The 23,903-nt window shown below is 38.3% G+C and overlaps 3 protein-coding genes across 5 annotated transcripts in view; 2 read left to right on the plus strand and 1 right to left on the minus strand.

Annotated features, from left to right (window-relative positions):
• Window positions 1–23,903, minus strand: part of LOC146522936 (uncharacterized) — a 138,896-nt gene that overhangs the window by 9,174 nt on the left and 105,819 nt on the right. The window lies entirely within an intron of this gene.
• On the plus strand, window positions 2,274–9,914 carry LOC146522938 (uncharacterized). Of its 2 annotated transcripts, none has more exons than XM_085142506.1 (6): window positions 2,274–2,428; window positions 4,161–4,281; window positions 5,911–6,270; window positions 7,366–7,446; window positions 7,526–7,632; window positions 7,716–9,914. In XM_085142506.1, exons 2-6 carry the CDS (start codon window positions 4,170–4,172, stop codon window positions 7,761–7,763), a joined length of 708 nt encoding a protein of 235 aa, XP_084998632.1. In that variant the 5' UTR covers window positions 2,274–2,428; window positions 4,161–4,169; the 3' UTR covers window positions 7,764–9,914. The 2 variants fall into 2 exon arrangements, with proteins under 2 accessions (XP_084998632.1, XP_084998626.1); XM_085142500.1 differs by having other exon boundaries at window positions 2,279–2,428; window positions 7,523–7,632; window positions 7,716–9,913.
• LOC146522939 (butyrophilin subfamily 1 member A1-like) lies at window positions 17,029–23,603 on the plus strand. Of its 2 annotated transcripts, XR_014870972.1 has the most exons (6): window positions 17,029–17,158; window positions 18,322–18,415; window positions 18,758–19,099; window positions 19,375–19,668; window positions 19,760–20,083; window positions 23,433–23,527. XR_014870972.1 is itself a non-coding variant. In XM_085142116.1 (5 exons), exons 2-5 carry the CDS (start codon window positions 18,328–18,330, stop codon window positions 23,501–23,503), a joined length of 795 nt encoding a protein of 264 aa, XP_084998242.1. In that variant the 5' UTR covers window positions 17,030–17,158; window positions 18,322–18,327; the 3' UTR covers window positions 23,504–23,603. The 2 variants fall into 2 exon arrangements, 1 of the variants encoding a protein (XP_084998242.1); XM_085142116.1 differs by lacking the exon at window positions 19,760–20,083 and having other exon boundaries at window positions 17,030–17,158; window positions 23,433–23,603.

The following is a 23,903-nucleotide window of genomic DNA, read 5'->3' on the forward strand; positions in this document are numbered from 1 at the left end:
CTCTGACCCGTAACTATCGTGAAATGCTTTGACCGGAAGTAGACACCTTTCGCGCATGCGGGGTACCGATCGGGTTTCCGGTACTGATCGGGTAGTGACAAGGCACACCATTAAATAGTCCTGCCTAAGATGGTGGATAATTAGCGGCAGCTGGTGGTTGGATCAGTCGCAGGTGAGGCGACTTCAGATTGGCAGCACTTCCGGATCGGAGGTCACTCGCTGCCAATCGCCACGGAGCTGGAGAGAAAGAGGAAAGAGGAAAGAGGAAAACACGCACACAAAAACACAGGCAGGTCAACCGGTCAGGGGAACCATCCAACCCTGACAGGTTTATGAGTTGATATGCGAATTAGTTGACTGTTATAAGATTAGGGAACGATAATTTGATCTCACAAGTGAATAGATTGTAGCAGAGGGTTAAGTGAGTGGAGACTAAAAGACTGAGTTTCCTGTTTCTAATGACGCTTGCAACTAGACAAACACGCCTCTGATTACATGAGAACAAACTTGCTTTGTAAAATACATGAGAGCATGTCACATGTTTTATTTTGGGGGGAAAAAAAAGAAAAGTTAAATACAATCATTGGGTCTTTGATTCAAATGAGCGTAACAGTGCAGACCTAGGGAAGAAACTCACATTCCAGTGATTAAACATTGCAATGAAGCCTTTAATGGTGAACATTAGTTTTGTGATTTATTTTTTTTTTTTTACTTCTGACTGCAGGAAGGATGAAAATTATGAAATTCTTTGACTACCCAGTGTTGTTGATGTTATGTTCAGTACTTAGAAAAGAAATCTCCATATGTTTTTATGTGATTCTTAATTAATTATTCTTAATTCTTAATTGATGAATCAAAGGGTGGAATTGTTCTTTTCTGATGTATTAGTCACATATTTTAATCACATCTCTTCAGTAATAGTAGTATCACTTTGTCACTTAGGTTAGCTACACAAATGTGTATTATGTTCTATCCCACATATATACACACACAGAGTGGGGTCATTGTAAGTTCATGGGAGTTAAACAAATAGTGAGACTCTGCCTGCTTATCAAGGATGTAAAGCTGTAGGTGACACCTAGCAGAAAACAAGGTCATAATTCTCTCTGTGAGGGAGAAGGTTTGCTGGGTGTGTTGCAAGTTACTGTTAAAACTTCCATAACAATATTTAGTGTGTGCTTGTCTCTGTTCCTTGTCAGACTGTCTGCGTGTTATCCTCCATGTTGCCTCTGCATTTCATCCCCTGCTGCCTTCTGTGTTTGCTCCTCGATTTTTTTTGTCTTTAGCTCCCTGTTCCCGGTTGTAAGATTTCTGTAATGTTTTCCTTGTTTCATCATGTTCTTTAGTTTAGACTTCCCAGTTCAGTTTTTGTTGGTTCCCTTTCTAGTTGTCTTTTGCCTTTTGTTTGTAATTGTCACGGCCAAAATAAAGACTCACCTTTTGCAACTATCTGCACTCAACTCTGTTCCTGCATTTGAGTCCACAATATATTCAGTCAGTACTGGCTCGTCAGACGTAGCAGACTGATAGTCAGATAAATCAGCAACTGTTTGTCGTCATCATGGCTGATGTTTGTTCCTCATCACACTTGCACTGATTTCAGCTACTGGAAAATATAAATCATCATTTTAAAGCGGCCTTAGCTCACCTCAGTCTGATGCAGTCACCTCTTACTGCATTATACATGTATATACTATTCCATCACCACAATACTACTACTACTACTAATAATAATAATAATAATAATAATAATAATAATAATAATAATAACTGATTGTATTGTTATTATTGTTGTTGCTGCTGTTATTTATTATTATTATTATTATTATTATTATTATTATTATTATTATTATTATTATTATTATTATAGCCCTGCGACAGACAGGTGACCTGTCCAGGGTGTACCCCACCTCTTACCCTAAGACAGCTGGGATAGCTATAGTGTAATTATCGAATTACACTATAGAAGGGAACGTACATTATATGTAAACAATGAGTGAAGATTACACCTCGTTAGGCAGGAACTCCTCAGGCTGCTTGTGATAAAATTGGTCACAGTCATGTTGATTCCTACACATAAATTCAGTTTATTCCAAGCATAGTTTTTTTTTAACAATTAAAGTGAGTCAGTGGCAACCTCTGGGGCTTCATGTGGTTCAGAGAGTCAATTGTCCTGTATATGACAGAGTTCAGAATTTGACACCTCTGAATGGCTTATAGCTTGGGATGATCTGTGCTGATCTGATTGAATGCTGATCTGTTTGTGCAAAGTGTTGAACATCCCCCCCTTTCCCCACAGAAAAATGATTGCACAGTTTCCGAGTAACTGACCGGACCGGGACATCTGGTTTGACAGAAAGCACAGACATACTGCTTCTTGTCTGAGATTTGTTTTGCTCATGAAAACAAGTGCAACACGCTATCTACGGTAAGGGTTTTTTTTTCCACATATAACATAATAGTAACATATTCAACTGTGTTTGTGATCATGTGTGTTATCTTTCTTCACACTATTACAAATGTTAGGAAACTCAAAACAAACAAGTAACAAATACTAAAGCAGCAAAATTAAACAGGGCTTTTTTTTATTTGTTTGTCATCTTGTTTCTTCAAAAAAAAAGTGCAAACTAGTTATATTTTATTGTTTAGTTGGACATGAAATAATCACATTATAAAGATCAGAGAATAGAAAGCAGACTCATTGACAGCATGTTCAAGCATTGTGCATGTACATACAATCAGCAAACACAACTGCAAATTCAACAATTAAATTACAGCAACTCTGTTTTCCTAGTGTGAGGTGTTTTTTTTTTTCTATGCTAAAGCAGGGAAATGAGCACAGTTGCTTGAAGACACACGCAGATAAAATTATGAACACTCCCCCATAATTCAGTTTCTGTCTTGCATTAGCAGCTTTATGGTCTGCTAGTGTTCTTTTTTATTTTATGTATTTCAGTTGCAGTTTACTCAAAAGTATTGTTTCATGTTAGGCAAATATTTCTTGTTTTTCCTTGAGTGCATAAATTAATATATAAAGATTCCATTAAATCAGGATTTATAGTAGTGAAAGCTACACTTGTCAGTCTTGAACACGTCTATGCAGAAAGACAAAGACTGACTGCATTCATTTTTTTTTCAGCTTTAAAAAAATCTTTCTGTGCTAAACAGGAAGTTGTGTCCTGACTGTAATGGCTTTAAATGTTTAAAGGGAGTAAGCGATAACCTCAGAAGAACCATGATGCTCATGTGTATGTGGTTCAGACAGTGAATGGTCCTGTATGTGACAGGGTTGGCTGCTGTTGTTCTGATACTGACACCTCTAGTCTATAGCGCAGGATGATCTGTATTTATCTGATGCACAGATGCCAAAAATCAGTTCACTTTCAAAGTAAACCATTCGTGAGCTTGTTGTGTTCGGTGTTTGCCGGCAGAACAGGCTTTTTCAATGTTTTTTTTTTTTTAGTAAGTGATCAGACCGGAGCTTCTGGTTTGACAAAAAGCACAGACATACTGCTCAGATCAGTCTCAGATTTGTTTTTCTGCTCAGCTCCAGCATGATCAATTTAAGTAACTGGACTATAAGTAATTGATTCACTGTAAAGCTCATGAAAACAAGAGTGACAGACTACATCACTGTATTGATGTCAGGGTCTTTATATAATCCCTTTCTCATATATATATATATATATATATATATATATATACATATATATATATATATTGTTGATTCAACCAGACATGCCAAATACAGGAAAGTCTGGAGCCAGCTTTTTAAAAGATCTAAGTGGAAGAGTTCAAGGATGTCTCAGTTTTGTTTAGATTGGTGCAGCATCTGCAAAGAACTTAGCATGAAGGCAAAACTGTTGATTTATATGCATTTAAGTGTATGCTGGTCACTGATGTTCTTACTGTGATGTGTTGTGTTGTACTGGTTTTAGATTACTTTTCAGTGCTTTTTAATTATGATTAGGTGTTGATCTGATTTGCAGTGTAATATATTTATTTTGAGTGTAGATGTTTCTCTAAGGCACAAGCTAACCATAGTAGATGTTAGTACATTAGTAGCTGCTTAAGTAAAATTTACTCATCATGTCATCTAATAAGCTATCTGCATGTCTGTGTGTTGAAATGTAACATAATAATTCGTTGTCTGCATCCAGAATGTGAAGATGAGGAAGAAGAAGAGCTGGAATCCCACTGACTGTTCACAAGGTGCCATAATGAATTTTATGCCATTTCTCCGCCTGTGGACTTTCATCCTCCATCTGGGTTTTGTTAAAGGTAAATAATGTCCTTCTATTGCGTACTATATTTTTAGTTCCTCTATATTTAACTGATGTGAAAATTCACTGTAGGCAATCATCAAGTTTTTGTTGAAATCTTTCCAACATTTTTGAGTTTTAATGTTTTAAAAATGGAGACTGCATTTCCAACAGCAACAGTGGGAGTGGATAATTGACATGACTGTTGTAATCCTGAATGCGAGAAGTGTTTTTAATGCCCACAGATAAATTAGACACCCTCATTTTGTGAGATAAATTGGACCAGGTTAAACTTATCTTTTTTATATGCTGTGTTCATCTTCAGCTTTCTTGCTCAATATACAGTTGTCATAGTTATTTTGGTTACAATGAAAACTACTCAGTACACAGAAACTGTATGTAAGTGGCAAGCTGTACATAAATGAAAATAAAGTATAAATAAGTTTAAACTTCATCTCAGTTTAAATACTTTTTTATCCTGTTTAATCTACAGTAATCTGTTAAACTCCCGTAATATATACTGCGCAAAAGTCATGCACCACCCCTTATTTTTTTATATTTTGCTTCCAGTGTGTCATACTGTCTCCAACCTTTCATCACCTTGTTGGTTGTTCTTAAGGCTTCAAGTCTTTCAAAGTGTTTCTCTGGACATTGCTTTTGTTTTTTACTCATTTTTAGTCTAGTCTTTGTACCCGACCATTTTCAGAGGAATGAATTTGTTTGTTTTTAAAAAAAATGTTTTGTTTGTTTTTACTTGAGCTTTACTTATCAGTGTAATCTATGTAATGTAAAAGATAATACAATTAAACAGACAGAAAATATTTTTTTCCACCATTCGTTGCCTTGTATTCTGTATTTACATGTATGCTTGTACATGTTTTAATTAATCACTGCTTCTATTCCCCCCCCCCCTTTTTTTTTTTTTTTTCAAAAAAATAAAATATAGTGTGCCAGCCCTGTGACAGACTGGCGACCTGTCCAGGGTGTATCCTGCCTCTTGCCCTAAGACACTTGCGAGAGGCTCCAGCGCCCCCCGTGTCAAAAAGAATAAGTGAAAGCAAATGGATGGATGGAACTTTGCCTTGAGACTGTTGCAGAGCATTGTATTCACAAGATCTAAGGCTTATTTCAATTCAATTCAATTTTATTTATATAGCGCCAAATCACAACAAAAGTCGCCTCAAGGCGCTTTATATTGTACAGTAGATCGCACAATAATAGATACAGAGAAAAAAATCTTATTTCACACCTCAAATGCTATTCACCTGTTTCTTTTACAAGTGAAATCATGTTTCCCAAGTAGAGCGCTTTAAGGCAAGTTCAGCAATACATTAGAACTTTTATTATTATAAATTCACAAAAAGCAATTAATTAAATTAAAACTTACTCTGGCAGGACACAGTAATTTACAAGTATCAAAAAAAAGCAGTGAAACCTACTATGATGTACAGCTTGGTGTTGTTTTCATTGCAAAGGATTAGAAATGAGTAATCGGAGGGACAGCTCAGCTTGAATGGTTTGGAGACAAAGTTAGAGAGGCCTTGAGGCTCTTTGTCAGGAGCATGTCAGGAAAACGTTTGTTGTGTTTCACAGTTCTGATGTTGTATAAAGTTGTGAGTGTGTCTGCTCCTCTCTGTCTCCTCAACAGGATCATTTGTAGTGGATGTGACACAGAGCTCCTATCAGGCAGAGGAGAACCACAACATCACACTGGAGTGGACGTTCACCACCAAACCAGACACGTCCCTCTCAGCACTGAAGGTCTTCTGTATCCTGAATAATGTCCATAAATACTGGACTTTTTATCATCTTTATGATGGTGTCGAGTTCTCAGAGGATCAGGACAAAAAGTTTTCAGGACGAGTCCAGAGTGACAAAGACGCCCTCAGAGAAGGACGAATCAGACTCCAGCTGTCCAGACTCAGGACTGAGGACTCGGGTCTGTACCTGTGTGAGGTGGACACAGGTTATGGCCGCGGCTACAACAGCTGCAGAGTCACCGTCTCTGGTAAGACGATTCATTTATACACATGTTTATGTCCCCAAACCTGATTCTTTCTTATTCCTCTTTCATGCATAGAGGATTACACTGATCACCCCTCCTGCTGCTCCTAACGTTTCCACTTTGTTTAAGCTTGACGTTGATGCCAGTGGTACAGGTGTGGGACCTGCTCTGATCCAGGAGGGTGCAGGTGTGCATCCTGTCTGCCGTTTCTCCAGAACATTTTCAGACAATCATAAACTGGAACATTGTTGAGAAACAGGCCCTGGCTTTGCCCCAGGCACTCAAGCACTTTGCAGTGTATGATAGTTCCTCTTTTCAGCATGTTATCATCCACACTGATCATAACCCTCCAGTGTTTCTCTATCACTAGGCTAACCTAGTTCCTAGCTTTAATTCGGATAACCATCATAAAAAGGGCCAGGAAAACCTTACTGCTGAAGCCCTGAGTCAAGTTTATGAGTGATCTCTGTCTTCATTAGGGCAAGTGTTGCATGATATTCTCTGTTTCTGCCTCACCCTAATTAGGTGATTGGCAAGCACTTGTGCTGGCTTGTAGGGTTGGGTTAAATAGGCCTGGTATTTGTTGAGCATTCTTGCTCTCTCTTCAGTAGCACCCTTGAGATGTGTCATGCCTCATGTATGTAACGATCTTCCTGCGATTGGCAGTGACATGTAAACTTTGATTGTGGTGTTGTGTCCAGTTATTATAATCAGAGTTTGAGGCACCCATTATAAATCACCAACACTATATCTGCCCCTTTGTTTTGATCTGCTGTTATTTAAAAGGGCTGTATGTGCTTGAGTGCAAATTTTTTATGGCCCTATCATTCTGTGAACTCTATAAAATGTTACTAGAATTTTTTTTCAACATGTCAAACTTTTCTTTTTTAAAGAAACTGAATGTAATAATTAAATACTTTAATAAGGACTGAATGATGTTGCTGAACTTGTAGTCATGAGAAGATTTTATTGGATGTTATTTTGTTGTTCAAAACTCAAGTCAAAGACTGATTCTTGTTTTGTGTATTTATGTCTCCACATTACAAAATTTTAGGCTCCTTTTGTCTAAAGATGATGACTCTGTTTTGTGTATTTTAGATTCAAATTGGACTAAAGAGACACTGCCGCTTCCCAGACACTTCCAAACTTCAGATCCTGAAGACACGACTCCAACAAACAGTTCAGCTTTTCTCTGCATCATTCCTTTTTGGGTTTTGTGTATTTGTGGTCACCATCTTGTCTTTTCTTACATCAGCAGGTCGATCCAGGATCCCTGTGGTCGTTGTTGTCGTCACCTTATTATTAGTTTTGGCTCTCCCCAGTTTTGCTGCATATTTCTCCAGACACATTTTTCAGAAAGTTAAAGTAAGAAACAAACAAGCAAACAAATGCAAGCATGTTCCTTCTTCTGTTGTCAGACGGACTCATTATTCTACTTCTTTCAACAGAAGCATCTAGCAGATGATGAGATACAAAAAACACCACTACAAGTCTAGCTGCCTTGCTCAAAGGAAAAAATGGACTGGTTCTTATATACTGCTTTTCCACTCTGCTTGAGCAAACAACACACTTTGAACTTTGCCCCCAGCTGAAGACTTGAGGTCAATAAACTTGACATCCAGTTTATTTATCCCTCTCATTTTCACACAAAGAAAGTGTTGTACAAGAAAACACAGAGTGGAAGATCAGAAGATCCAAAAAGGAAATATTTATTCTTCAGAGAAAACTCAATAAAGCCTGGAGAAGAAACACTCCTCTGCATGTCTGAATTTTTGTTTAGTCTTGGTGCTTGACTTCCATTAACATTTTACACCAGACTGGTTAAAGATCTTAAATCGTTCAGTGAGACCTCAAAGAGTCTATGAAGTACAAATTAAAGAGTTAAAATTGTCAATGATCATTACTGTTGGACTGAAATGGATCGTTCCCAAACAGCAAGATGGATCACAATAATTTTCCATGAACGTGGACATTTCCACTTGTTACGGCCCTGGGCCTTGGAGAGAGTGAGACTACCTTTTGTTTATGGAAATCTAAGTGTGCCAGGACTCGTGGATGACTGGCTGCTGGGAGTCCTGTGCCAGCCTTCTTTTATGCAGATCACAGTGTGCCAGACCTCGTGGACGATTGGCTGCCTGGAGATCCCATGACCACTCCAAGACCAATTGATGGGCTGATTGTCTGCACCTGGGAGTGTAAAAAGGCTGAAGAGCCTTCACACTATGGGGAATTGCTGCTCTGAAGTGAACATGCAGTGGCCTCCTCATCTGCTTTGCATGTGAGGCTTGTTTGTTAAACCTGTTTGCTCTGTTGCTCTTTGTTTAAACCTGGTATACAGCTGAACTTAGTTTCATTAGAGTTTTGTGATGCTAGCTTGCCTTAGTTACCCTTAGCTTTTATTTTGTGTGCTGTCAGCTTGCCTTAGTTAACCTTTAGCTTTTACTCTTGACTGTTTTTTCTTTATGTAATAATTATATGCCCAGTGGTCTGAATAGCCCTGTCGGTTTTCTGTTTAAAGTTTGAAATTAAAACCTTTTTCTTTACTCAGTTTTGTGTTGGGGGCTTGTGTATGTTACTCCCCCCCTGACGCCTAGCAGAGGGGGTCGTAACACATGTGGAAAGATGAAAATAAAAAATAACCTAAAAACTTTTTTGGGAACACAGAAGATTGAAAAAAACACCAGCAGACTTTGAAGGAACAGAAACAGGTTATAAGCTGATTACTTAAAGCACCTCAGAGGCCTCCTACACTGTGTTAATGACCTGCTGCACTTTGCTGGCACCTAATTTACACTTTAAATTTTGACATTTTCAAAGCTACAACTAATGTATTAGATGTAGTTTCAAACTTCCTGTTGATCAGGACTGATCAGCAGACTGGATCTGTTTATTTCTTGATTCTTGAGGTGATCCAGTAATGCTGCACTAATGAATTAGACTAACTATTCACTTTAGCTAAAGTTATTAAGTTAGCTAAAGAGTTGGGATGCTGTGTAAGACATAAATAAAGCTAAAACACAAAGGTTTGGACACTGTTTTGCATGTTTCCCTACTGTAGGGGTCTCTGCAAGCATACAGGACTCTGCGAGGGTACAAGATGACAACTTTGGAATTCTACTAGAAACAGTCGATCATATTTGTTTGTCAAAGCTGAATCCAAGGCAAACTACGCTAAATTAGCGTTTTTAGCTAACAGCTACAATAAGCACAAAGGTTACTGTACGGCTATCATTTGTTAACATGACGCTTGTTCTTATACATGTTATACATTTATTACCAACCTGAGAGTTTATCCGCTGGTCATTCGACATGATGAATGACTTCTGAAGTCTTAATTCAGCTCAAGATGCTGTAGATTCCCGTCAGTAACACTTTCGGTCCGCTAGTAAAACGTAGTTCTATTAGTCTGCGCTCGATTACCCTCGAACCAGAACCGGATGCAAGTCCCAAAAATCTAAATTTTGGAACTGAAATTGAATTGTAGAACTGAAACTGAATGGTGAGAAGTGAATCTGAAATTATTCGAGAGCTAAACTTTTAACCCTTTAAAACTGGGCAGAGCGGGCACGCCCCGTTTTGCGTAACTATTTTTAAATCCCGGTAGCACTGCAACCACGTGAGCTAGCGCAATAATTTTTTTTGCATATGAAATAGTGATGGGTCGTTCGCGAACGAAATGGCTCTTAGAGCCGGCTCTTTAAAGTGAACGACGCGAGCCGTGAGGTTTTTTTTTCTTTCTCTCACCCTCTCTCTCGCCCTTTTTTCCGCTAAACTCGCACGCGCGGCCTGTACTTTGCGCTGGGCAGAGGGGGGAGGGGCGTTAGTTACACTCGCAGTAGCACAGGAACAGAGCCAGAGAGAAAGAGAGCGAGGGACAACAACGTCACATTAGAAAGGTATAGTAATCATCCACTATTTTTAGTTGCAGATGATAAAGGATTCAGAAATCATGCAGGCCCATATGACAGAGAATGTGCATCTTCTTTTTGTTTTAATATTTTAATTTATATTTAATTGTGTTGTGGTTTGCAGTGTTTTGTGTTGTTTCACGTTAAATTTGTTTAAAAGGAAAAAGCTGAAATTTTAAATAGTTAAAAGTTTAAAATGTAAATAGTTGTTCTTTGTATTATATGATTTATTTATTACATTTTATGTGGAGTGAATAAATAAAGTATATTTATGGTGGCCCTTAGAGACAAAGCACGTACAAACTCCAAACACGTAAAAACTCAGAAGCACGTACAAACTCCAAAACACGTAAAAACTAAGAAGCACGTAAAAACTCAGAATCATGTACAAAAGCCAACAGAAGTGCTCCAGGATGCTAGGGCGCAGTGTTGAGCTTTTGTTACCTAGTGGCTACACAAGCCAGGAAGTATCAACAACCGGATTTGGTGTGTGGTAGTAACAGGTAAATGATTTTTTTTTTAATTATTTGAATAAATATGAGTGCTTGTCTATAAATACACAAACAATACACACATGCTTTCAATTGTGTAATTTAAGTGATCTGGGTAGCTCTGTTTTGGAAGTTCAGTTCATGCTAGAAATGTGTTTTGGAGTTTGTGCGTGCTTTTTGGAGTTTGTATATGCTTTAGAGTTTGTACGTGCTTTGTCTCTAGGGGCCATATATAAACATATATAAATAAAACCACTTTTTTTACATTAGTAATTCCTTTTCTGCATAATTTTATATTATTGTTAATGATTAAATAATTAAAGCAACAAAACAACCTGAAGAGCCGGTTCGGAGCCGAAAGAGCCGGCTCTTTTTAGTGAGCCGAGCCGAAAGAGCCGGATCTCTAAAAAGAGCCGGAAATCCCATCACTAATATGAAACTGGAGGAGTTGTACTTATATCTTATGCCATCAGCTTGTCCTAGGTCACGGTTTCCTTCCACATAAAGCTTTGTAAAAACTGCATAAAAAGCCCTTGCAGAAACAAAAACATAATATTCCAGAAACACGCTCCGATCAGCTGTTCATAACACTTCCTATGTCCATCAGCGCGAACTATTGCATGTCCGCAATGACCTGCCCGAAACCGGAAGTGACGTCATTTTGCAGAAATGTAGTTTTTCTACCATCAAGGCCTCATGAGCTTATACTGGTGTTTTTAAAAGTTATGTTTGACTTTATGACTTTCTGTGTCGTTTCTGGGATGCTTAGGACTCAAATTTCACTGCTGGAAATAGTTTATTTTGATGCATATGCTGCTTTTTTGCAAATTTGCATTATAATATTTATTTTCGTTTTTCCTGCAGTGTATAGAAATTGGTGTATTTCAAAAATAAAACTATGAAGACACTCAAAATAAATTTCCTGTGGTGGGAAACTATTTTGTGCAACTTTTTTGTATTTACAGTTTTGAGGGATAAGCCTCTTAAATTTCTCTAACTAGAAATATATGTTAAAAAACAAAAACGATTTTCAATTTTTTTGTAGTTTATTGCACTTTTTTGCAATTTATGTAATTACTATGCACTTAATGCATGCATATTATTAAAATTTAGGCTGTAATGGTTGTATTGATGTATAGCAACTTGAAATGCTCCCAAAAATGACTCCACAGCATGTAAAAGTATAATATAAGCTCTGGCGGACTTGGTTCTATGGTAGGTCTTAAAGGGTTAAAGAGAAACTTACACTTTGTTTGTTGATCTGTGCATGAACAATGTCTGTTGGCTCTGAGTCAACAGACATATGCCAAGCAGTAGCGGTTTTAGATACGGGCGACACGGGCGGTTGCCCAGGGCGGCATCGTGGTGGGGGCGGCATCTCAGATATCGGCAAAAAAAAAAAAATTGCTCGTACTCATGCTGACCTGATGTCAGCCAGCGCATACTGGGGATGGCATAGACACCGATCGGTTTTCTATCGCCCATTTGCTGGGAGTAAGGGGGATTCTCTGGCTGGCTGGAGCAGCATCTAATAACCAACTCGCAAAATAAAACAAAATAAAAAAAAACAACAAACTCGAAAAGACCAGACATTATAATACAGACTTATAATTTTAATTCGAAATTCGAAATTCTATACACGAAAAGTGAGCGCAAGAGCCCTCAGTGCGCCTGCTCGCTGCTGAAGTCAAAGTAAACTTTATTGTCATCTCCGCTACATACAGTCCAGTATATAGAAAGACGAGACGACGAGGCTCCAGTTACAGCAGTGAAAGTTATTACAAATTATTTTGTTTGTGCAGGTTATGTTTCCCTAATTTTATAAACAGTACATGTACAGTGAGAGAGAGATGTTACATCTGTCTTCACTTGCATCCCAGTCATAGAAGCGTTGGAGGTAGTTCATAAGAGATTACAGGATCACCCCAACCTCAGCATCAGGACCACTCTCAGCACTGATCAGTTGTGTTTGCTTTTGGAACTGTGTCTTAATTCCACCTATTTTGCATAAGGGTTAGTACAGGCAGAAACCTTGGTGTGCCATGGGTTCCCCCAGGCCCCTGGTCAAAGTCACCAAACCAGTTCGTAAGCAGGTACAGGTGTGGCCAGAAGGGTCCTCAGAGGCACTGCAAGACTGCTTTTCCACCACAGACTTTCAGGAATATACAGAAACTGTTACTGCCTACATCCCAAAATGCATCGATGATGTCACAGAGACCAGGTGTCACGGGTTGCTTAGAGGATCCAATCGCAGGACTCATGAGTAGCGTTTAAACAGAGACGGTTTATTTACAGATCTTCACCAAGTGTATGTACAGACAGTGCGGGGTTAGTGCTATATACAAGACGTGAGGGGCAGGGGTCCAGGGCTCCAGGGAAAACGGGGAAATCACACACGCGCTCAGTTCAACCTCTCTCTTCTCCGCTACCGACCAGTCACTCCTTCCACACTCCACACGGGGAAACACGGGGAATCTAGGAACAAAGAAACACTTGTTAAGTCTCTGAGACGGAGGCACAGGAAACTTGAGCTAGACGTGTACTGACTAGAGCCTTCACAACAATCCAGCGTTGAACAGCTGATCTCCTCCTTCTAATATACCAGCTGCTCTGATGAGGCCCAGGTGTTCCCAATCCAGGAAGGCGTGGACCGAGGGCGTGAAGCTGCCATGAGTTCCGCCCGTGCAAAAAGGGCAGAATGAGAGAGGGGGAGAGAGAGGGAAAAAGAGAAGAGAATGAGGGCTGGGAGTGGAGAGATTCTGATCAGCACCTTGCCGATCCTGCAGGTCGTGACACCAGGCCTAACATTATCAGAAACCATGGCTCACAGGTCAGGTTTAAATGCTCCTAAGGTTGAAAAATGCAAGCCTTCAGAGCCGGGAATTAGGTGAGCCAAAGAACAGCAAGGGCAAACCTGTCACGTGGCATCAGCTACAGCAAAGCTTCAGCGACCGCCGGATGATTTTTTACCCGATATAATATAAAAACAACAAAATGTACTTGACATCAAAATATGACAACAGATGACAAATTAGAGTGGTCTTCTTTTATTTTTATGTCTAACAAAATGAAAAAGAAGTGTCATGGGGGGACCCTAAAGCAATGCCCCCAAATTACTGAAAAGTTAGGAATTCGAGAATAAAAAATTTCTAAAAAAATAAATAAAAAATGACGCTGTAAAGTTGGGTCTTTGGTCCACCCATTCCTGAGACATTTGAGACTTTCCTGGTGAAGGCACAGTCTCCTTGACACTCAAACAGCAGCAGGAGAGAGAAACAAAAAAATGGCACTTTTTGGTGGGTCAAAATTGACTAAAATATTTTTTTCATTGTATGAATTCCCTTGGAAATCACCATTTTGTGATATTTATTCATAGCCACTGCACTAAAGAAGGATAACATGCAAATTCCAGGACCACTCTTATTTACCCAATCCTTATGTGCAGTAAATAGACACAGGGTAGTAATGGCATGGACACACTTCCTCTCCAAGCCTGTGGGGCAGTCAGCACACCTCAGTAAGGGACTACTGCTTTCTGCTGCCACTTGTCCTGCCTAATTATTTGCAGCTAACATGAAAAATGAATAAATTTGTGTCTACTGATTCTCATCAAGAAAAACACAAAGACTTGGAGACAGACCTTTTCTTGAGAATTGATTGGTCAGCAGGTGGTGATATCATACCTGTTGATCGCTAATCTGGATTTCATTAACCTTCTCCGGAGTAAGTAAGGTTCGCATCATACATTACCATGGCGATGTAGTGTGGTAAAAACCAAAGAACCACCTTCATGATAGCCCAGAGTTCACCCTAAAGTTACCTGGATAAATAAAATCTTGCAGGTCTCAGACTATATGAACCGGACCGGCAATTTTGAAAAGGGCCATTCAGCCCTTCACTTAGTTATTCTGTTAAAAATGCGCTTTGCTCACATGCTGTGTATGATTACAACCATACAAACACTGCACTCAGAAAATGTAGTCAATATGTACAAACGTTTAAAAAATTAAACAAAACCAACAAACACCCCCACCCCACTCACACAAATCAGATGTTAATCTAATTTTATTTTTATTTTTAGCAGACTTTCAAAAATTATAATAGACAGCTGATGCTCTTAATTTTACCAAAGCAGTTTAGCTCTTTTTAAAGTAATGTTACTGTATCATAAGCCCTTAATTTTAATAATATTATTAATAGCACCTCAAGAATACTTTTGCCCTCTAAACATGCAAGTGTAAAAACCAGATATGTAGTTTGGAATCAGACCTGTATGAGTAATATATGTATATGGAGGGCACCCACATCTCAACTAAACAAAAGAGGTGGAATTTAAGGTCGTGTGTTTGTCTGCATGTTTTCTGAACTATGATTACTTATTTAAGTAATCTCAAGAACAGAAAATAATGTAAACTGGAGATGTCCTTCTCAATAAATAAAATTGATTTGAATGACGTCAGAGTACTCAGGAGGTCTTACATGAATTTGGAACATAACACCAGAGAGTGTGACATCACAGCATTGTACATTGCATAACTAGCATACCTGTAATGACATGAAGTTATAAAAAAAATAATCAAAGTATCTTGGTCATAGCTTCTTTCTGATAACTGTAGATACAAATTGGCAGTGTGCATTATCATGACAAAAGTATAACTCACTGAAACCCCTGATGGGATGTGGAGGAGAAGTACAAATACCTGGACACCCATATACACAACAGACTGAATTGGTAGACTAAAAGAGAGGCTGTATACAAGAAGCGTATGGGCAGGCTGTTTTTCTTATGGAAGCTTGTGTGCACCAAAATGTTTAAGATGTTCTGTCAATTGAGGTGAGTGCAGTGCACTTTGCTTTGATCTTTTTGGGGAGCTGGATTGGAGCTGGTGACACAAACACTGGAAAAACTGATCGGGAGAGCTAGCACTGTGATTGGCAGCACTTCTGAAGCTGTGGTGGAGAGGAAGTCACTGAACAAACTGCCATCCATCATGGATATTCCTGGCAACACACTGCACCATGTACTTCTTTAGAAGAGTGATTCAGGTCTGTTGCTCCAAAGGATACAGGAAATCCACTGATTTCCGTGACTAGAATCATGTCTGTTTTTAATACAGTTTCCTCTGAGGACTTGAAGATCACTGACATCATCACTTTTAACCTCATTGTTTCTGCAGAGAAATTTCTCCAGAGTCTCTGAAACATTTGATGACTGTAGAGGATGAACTATTCCAAGTCTTCACAACTTTATACTGAGGAACATTATTCTGAAATTGTTGCACAATTTGTTAATGGAGTTTTTTGCAGATTGGTCAAGCTCTGCCCACATTTCCTTCAAAACAACTCTGCTTTCTAAGAAGCTCTTTTAATATAAAATCATGTTACTGACCTGTTGTCAAGTAACCTAATTATTTTCAAAATGTCCTTCCATATGTTTCTATTTTAGTACCACCTATTTTTCCAGCCTTTTGTTGCCCCATCCCAGGTGTTTTAAAACATATTGCTGATCAAATTTGATCTTTTTAATGATTGATGAATGTATTTACATTTTACACAGCAGCCCAATATTTTCATTACTGGGTTAGTACAATTTATCTGTCTGGGAAAAAATAATCTGTTGTTTAATGTTAACATTTTCTTCACAACACCAAGCACACACTAACCCGCTTTATGTACAATACATTGTGCTTTAAAGAAATGAACATATATAGTGGGATTAGTATAAACTGTGACAAGGATTGGTATGGAATAGACTAATATAAGCAATCACTTGGCAGCAAGGTTGATCTGTAATGAATTAGTGTGGTCGGCACTTATTCTTTTTTGATTGGGTGACAGAAGTTGAAGGTAATTGGATGAAGGAACCGTGGGAGACCCCTGCATTATTTTAAGAAAACTGCGTTTTAAACACCGTCACAGCTGGCACTGATCGGCGGAAAAACAACGCTTTTCCCAGGACTCAGCTGTGTGACGTAAAACGCGGTGTTCAAAAGCTGGTTAAAACGGCATTATTTCCGCCTCTCGGAAGGGGCGTTCAAGGTGCCACTCCCTGGCGTTAAGTACAGTGTTCTGATTTATTAAACAGTGATTTTTACATGATGTGTTAACCAGACAGGTCAGAAAAGTGGTGAATTTTGGCGCACTGGTTGTTGAATTACACGATTTGTTATGACATAAATATAATTCCATAAGTTTCCCTTTACTAATCGTGCATCATGTTCCAGGTATTCATGTTCAGGTTTTTCCATGTCCCGTGATCTCAGTGTTTAGTAAACGCTGGTGTGTTTACTAAACAATGTTTAGTACTCCCAGTTTAGTTTATTGTGAGCTTTGTCTTAGTCCCCTTCTGTCTTTCATTTATATTGTTCATACAACCTGAACAAAAGGCTCGCTTTGTGTTAACTTCATTCCAGCCTCGAGTGACTGCTTTTTGGTCCACACTACAAAGACAAAGCAGACTCCTGATACCTTGTAGTTTCTGTCTTTCCACAGGTAAGTATATTTCAAACTGTGTATTTTTAAGTTCTACACGCTTTTCTGATTTCTACTTATAAAGTCTCATTATAGTATAAATTTATTTTACTGACATAAATACATCTGTGTAAATGTAATTAAATGTTTTAGTGAAGAATCATCAAGGTTTCAGATATTTAACAAGAGAGCTTAAAAGAAAGTGTTGAAAGTCAAAGTATACTGTAGATGTCTGTGTAGAGTTATTCTTCTAAGTGCTTTTTTCTTCTGTTTTTCTACTTTATATAAAGAAAACCAAAGACATTAAAACATTGTAAATCTTTTATATTTAACTAATTTACAACAGCTGTGCACAGTCAAGCAGCTGAGAGCTCACTTTGCAGTCTACACTCACACCAAACTGTCTCTGTTGGCTGTAGTTTACCAGTTGTAATTCCAACTTTTCATAAACAGTCATTTTATGGATTTTATGGTGAGACCAGTGTTTGTTCCTGTGCAGAAAATTCCAAGGCTATTAAGAATAATAGTATAAATTTTTAGATTATGGAATATTAGTTGATATGAACAAGAACATGTGAGAACATCAGGTATGGTTACCTAATTCTGGACTTGTAATCTATAAACACAGATTTTGATCAGATCTCTCAATCATCAGCTGTACTGATAACAACCACATTTTTAACTAACTACATTTTTACTTTTTTATTTTTTGCACTCTCACAGTAGAGGTCATACTAGGTGCCTGTGGCACTTTCATTTTAGCTTTGTTATTTATATGTTTTTATCCTGCTGCTTTAAATATAACTATCTATCTGATAGCTAAGCTTTCCTTGTGGCCCATTACACAATCAAAACAATTATTAGCATACAGAGTTCATCTCAAAACTAAAGATACTGACCAAAAGTTGTTCTCCAGGCTGCAATTTAGCACTAACATAAAGTAATATGTTTGCTATAATCAGTAACAAAATGTCTGCTGCCTTAACTCTATTAAGCTATTGGACAGCTATTAACAGTTAAGTGAAAGGTCATGTTGATGGCCTCATGGGGGTATTTAACATGTTAAAATGTAAAATATGGGTTTAGACTTGAATCATTTGATTTTAAATATGAAACTAACAAATTCTTATTATTTCAATGACGTCTTGTGGTCACACTTGTATGTGTCACTGATCTATTTTCAGAGGAGGATGCTTCCACAGATAGATGGACTTTCCCTTTCTCCATGCACAGTCTTTGGTATTTTGATTTTCCAACTTCTGATACACTTAAATAGAGGTAAGTTTGAATTTACATGTGTAATATCTTTTTTTTATTGCCGTGGCACTAATGTACAGATTTTTTTGTGCAGGGAGACTGTATAAAACAGTGAATACCAATTAGTACAAACATTTGGTGCAAACAGCAGTTTATAATTTGCAGCTTTGATTTGCTGGCTGCCTGCATGTGTTTAATTTTTTTCGGAAAGACTTTTTTTAACGTCTTCACCTAAAAAAGTTAGAAAGAAAAATAAGGCTCAATTCTGAGTGTCATCTTTAAGTTTGACATATATATTCACTCATCCTGCAGAAATTAATAAACTCATTTTCTGTATTTCTTTGTTTTTCCTCCTGTCTACAGCAGAGTCTCAGGTGGTTGGTCCACATCAACCAGTAGTTGCATTAGTTGATGATGATGTTATTTTACCATGTCACGTGGAGCCTGCAGAGGATGTGACAGCTGAGATATTGGAGTGGACAAGATCTGACTTGAACCCAAGATTTGTCCATGTGTGGCGATCCGGTCAGGATCTGGTGAATACAAGAAATCCTTCATACAGGGGAAGAGCATCACTGTTCATCAATGAACTGAAGCGTGGAAACATTTCACTGAAACTCTCCAGAGTAAAACTCTCTGATAAAGGAACATATGAATGCAGCTTTCCTTTAATGGGGAAAAAATCTTTTGTTAAACTTGTGGTTGGTAAGTAGATACACGTCACATGTTCATGGTGTAGATCAATTATGCACCCAGTATACAGGATTTTGATGGGATTGTAAGTGAGGAGCAAATGGTGAGATGCTCATATTTAGTTACAGTGAAAAATTATGTTTATGTTTATGAGAAAAGATTTCAACCCCGGAAATGTTTGTTTATTAACTTTACAGAACACACCAACCGCATCAGAATTTTGCAAAAATAATAATTTTGTACTAGTTTTTCCACCTACTAATATCTTTTATGCTTTTTTTGCTCAGCAACAGATGCTGCCACCTCACTTCTAATCAGTTTCTCAGGGATTGACAAAAACAGAGGAGGAGTGGTGTTGCAGTGTGAGTCTGCAGACTGGTATCCAGAGCCTGAGCTGCTGTGGTTGGACGGTGAGGGAAACCTCCTCTCTGCTGGACCTACAGAGACCCTCAGAGGTCCTGATGACCTCTATACTGTCAGCAGCAGAGTGACTGTGGAGAAGAGACACAGCAACAACATCACCTGCAGAGTCCAACAGAGGAACACCAACCAGAGCAGAGAGACACACATACATGTTCCAGGTTTAAATTATATTATTAAATTTATTTCACTATTTGTTTTGAATATTTGAATAACAGTTTTCTTGGAATTTAATTTGTTTATGAATTTCAGATGATTTCTTTGATATCCCATCCAGTTCTCCCTCTGTCACCATCGGTTTGGCTGTTAGCTTGGCTCTATGCATCATGATGTTAATTTTGTCAACTGTTCTTGCCCATAGAAAGAAGCAAAACACAACTAGTGAGTCACTGATTAATTATTCTTTACCTCTACAAAGCATCAATGTTTTCACTGAGCAGTTTAATCTTTTAAGCCAAGTTTTGGCATTTCTTTCTCATTTAATTTTAACTTCAAAAAGATGCTCAAGTTTCCTCTGAAGATGGTGAGAGAGAGCAACTCAATATGAAGGCAAGAGGAAAAACTCAGAATAAATTTGTGAGTAGATGAACATTATATGTTAAGTTTAAATATCATCTTCATTGTTTTCCAGAGAAGAAATTAAATAGTAATCAAAATGTTACCTCATATTTCTGGACTTGGATGAAAAATGTTGATTCTCCTTTCAGCCTCTAATTCTAAAATTCCAGTGTTCATCTACAAGCTACATTACTCCTTTAAACAAACCCAAATATTTTACAATAAAACTTCCAGGAATAATACTCAACAGAAAATGTGTTATATTACTTTTGTATTCCTCCATAAGAAAAAAAAAACCCAAATGCACCTTCAAAAAATTACCATTTAACAATATAAACCTTAAGAGTCCAACAGACTGACACAAATCTACATCCTAGTGTTGACTTCAGAGCTGGCAAAGTACAGACATTCTGTACTTAAGTAGATGTACAGATACTAGTGTTAAAAAATACTCATTAAAAATACAATTTCTTTACAAAAGGCAAAAAGTACAAGATCTGAAATGTAAGACGGTGAAAATAGCTTTTGGATGAAAAAAAAAAATCCATGAATTCACATGGTAGGATTTGTAAAGAATTTATTCGTAAATCAGGGTGGAAAATAAGTATTTGGTCAATAACAAAAATACAACTCAATACTTTGTAACATAACCTTTGTTGGCAATAACAGAGGTCAAACGTTTACTATAGGTCTTTACCAGGTTTGCACACACAGTAGCTGGTATTTTGGCCCATTCCTCCATGCAGATCTTCTCAAGAGCAGTGATGTTTTGGGGCTGTCGCCGAGCAACACGGACTTTCAACTCCCGCCACAGATTTTCTATGGGGTTGAGGTCTAGAGACTGGCTAGGCCACTCCAGGACTTTCAAATGCTTCTTACGGAGCCACTCCTTTGTTGCCCGGGTGGTGTGTTTTGGATCATTGTCATGTTGGAAGACCCAGCCTCGTTTCATCTTCAAAGTTCTCACTGATGGAAGGAGGTTTTGGCTCAAAATCTCACGATACTTGGCCCCATTCATTCTGTCCTTACCACGGATCAGTCGTCCTGTCCCCTTGGCAGAAAAACAGCCCCATAGCATGATGTTTCCACCCCCATGCTTCACAGTAGGTATGGTGTTCTTGGGATGCAACTCAGTATTCTTCTTCCTCCAAACACGACGAGTTGAGTTTATACCAAAAAGTTCTACTTTGGTTTCATCTGACCACATGACACTCTCCCAATCCTCTGCTGTATCATCCATGTGCTCTCTGGCAAACTTCAGACGGGCCTGGACATGCACTGGCTTCAGCAGCGGAACACGTCTGGCACTGCGGGATTTGATTCCCTGCCGTTGTAGTGTGTTACTGATGGTGACCTTTGTTACTTTGGTCCCAGCTCTCTGCAGGTCATTCACCAGGTCCCCCCGTGTGGTTCTGGGATCTTTGCTCACCGTTCTCATGATCATTTTGACCCCACGGGATGAGATCTTGCGTGGAGCCCCAGATCGAGGGAGATTATCAGTGGTCTTGTATGTCTTCCATTTTCTGATGATTGCTCCCACAGTTGATTTTTTCACACCAAGCTGCTTGCCTATTGTAGATTCACTCTTCCCAGTCTGGTGCAGGTCTACAATTCTTTTCCTGGTGTCCTTCGAAAGCTCTTTGGTCTTGGCCATGGCGGAGTTTGGAGTCTGACTGGTTGAGGCTGTGGACAGGTGTCTTTTATACAGATGATGAGGTCAAACAGGTGCCATTCATACAGGTAACGAGTGGGGGACAGAAAAGCTTCTTACAGAAGACGTTACAGGTCTGTGAGAGCCAGGGATTTTCCTTGTTTGAGGTGACCAAATACTTATTTTCCACCCTGATTTACGAATAAATTCTTTACAAATCCTACCATGTGAATTCATGGATTTTTTTTTTCACATTCTGTCTCTCACAGTTGAAGTGTACCTCTGGTGCAAATTACTGACCTCTGTCATCATTTTAAGTGGGGGAACTTGCACAATCGGTGGCTGACTAAATACTTTTTTGCCCCACTGTATATCTCCATTTTCTGTTGCCTCCATTGTAGAGGACATTGCCTCTAAATAGAAAACAAGTAGGGAAGGGATTGAAGTGGATGTTACATTTTTGGCCAAGGAGTAAATTGAACACAACAAAAAAATGTGACCCCTCACTCATACACCACCGAAGAAAGAGCAAAAACTTTTCAAAATGCTATGCAGGCATTTATTGACACCAGACACACAAATCAACTTATACTTACTCATATACCAGTTTGCTTTGAATGTCAAAGACAGGCTGTTTGTTGGGTGGTGGAGGCCAGGAGAGAAGGGGCCAGGTGGTCATCTAGTGGTTAAGTACTGATTGATCAGCCAATTATTCAATCCCGGAACAGGATTGAACTCAATCCATCCACTCAGCAGGCACTGGTCTCCATTAAAACAAACACACACACACACACACACACACACACACATGACCCACAAGATCTTGGTCATAACAGTGGAAATTAGCACATGAAGGAACCTGTTCGTAGTGCCTTGGCGTGGGGAAAAATAATCACAGCTCACAATAATTTCAACTGAGAGCTCCAGTAGATGTACAGGCTGTGATCAGCTGATCTGGGCTACTTCTGCTCTGAGGATTACTCTCAGAGTAACTCTTTGTAAACTAAATTCAACAAGACGAAGCAGATGTCTCACAAGCCTTCTTGACTGATTTCCACTGACAGTTTACTATTTATGCTTTCTTTATAATAGATGGTGAATTCAGTGAATAAATCAAAGCATCCTCAAATTCAACTCTGCTACATTTGATGTCATCTAACTCTGACCATGAGTACTTGAGCCACTGTGCATGAGTCAAACACTGTTCTTTAAGTGAAATCCATCACAGTACGACAAACCTAAACTGCACAGCATTTTCACACAAACTTCACAAAGAATGGAACAAAGTCAGCATGCCTCAGTTTGTTTTTCTGGACATTACACAATATTAAAAAAATAGCATCACAACATATACAGATAAAAACTTTGTGTTACAAAGTATTGTGTTAGAGTCAACCCTGATTATAACTCGGGTAATTATATGGTATTTTGTTTAATTCACCCAATTCTATTTGTTGTGCTTAGTGCTGATGTGGGACAGTTTTCCAATTTTGTTGGACTATTGTACTAAATAAGACTATGCAATGACATAAGATAAGATAACTCTTTATCCTAACTTATATTATCGCTCTTTGTCAACTTCTGTTTATTATTTTTATTATCAAATTATTATCCCTGGTCCTTTCCAAGCTGTACGGTAAAGTACTACTGTTATGTTGTCCACATTAACTAAGACTAACTGTGAAAGACTTGTTTGTAATCTCTGCCATCTCTCAGTGGAAGTTGCCAATAACGTCAAGGCGGAAGCTCCAGGAGGAACAACAGAGGAGGGAGGATGCCGAAAATAAACTTGCCGAGCTGCAGAATGATAAAAAAAAGGTTCATATGTGTCATTTCTTATGTGTGTGTGTGTGTGTGTGTGTGTGTCTGAAAAGCTGTGATGTCTCAACACTCAAAGAGGTACATTTACATATATATATTATAATATATAATATAATAATAATAATAATAATAATAATAATAAAATAGCAGAATAATTTAAAGGTACAGTTTTAATGTTTTTTTTTCCTTTGTTTAATCTTTTTACATTTAATACTACAACCATTACTATAACATTAAGGCAATGTTTATGCATGTATATAATTGTTTTTACAGCTTTAATAAAGTGTCATCATGAACATGAGCATTTATTCCTTTTGGTTTTTCTTCATGTAACATTTCACATACTAAAATCATCGATCAGCTCCA

The sequence above is a fragment of the Neolamprologus multifasciatus genome, chromosome 3 (genome assembly GCF_963576455.1).
Source record: "Neolamprologus multifasciatus chromosome 3, fNeoMul1.2, whole genome shotgun sequence".
NCBI classification, from domain to species: domain Eukaryota; kingdom Metazoa; phylum Chordata; class Actinopteri; order Cichliformes; family Cichlidae; genus Neolamprologus; species Neolamprologus multifasciatus.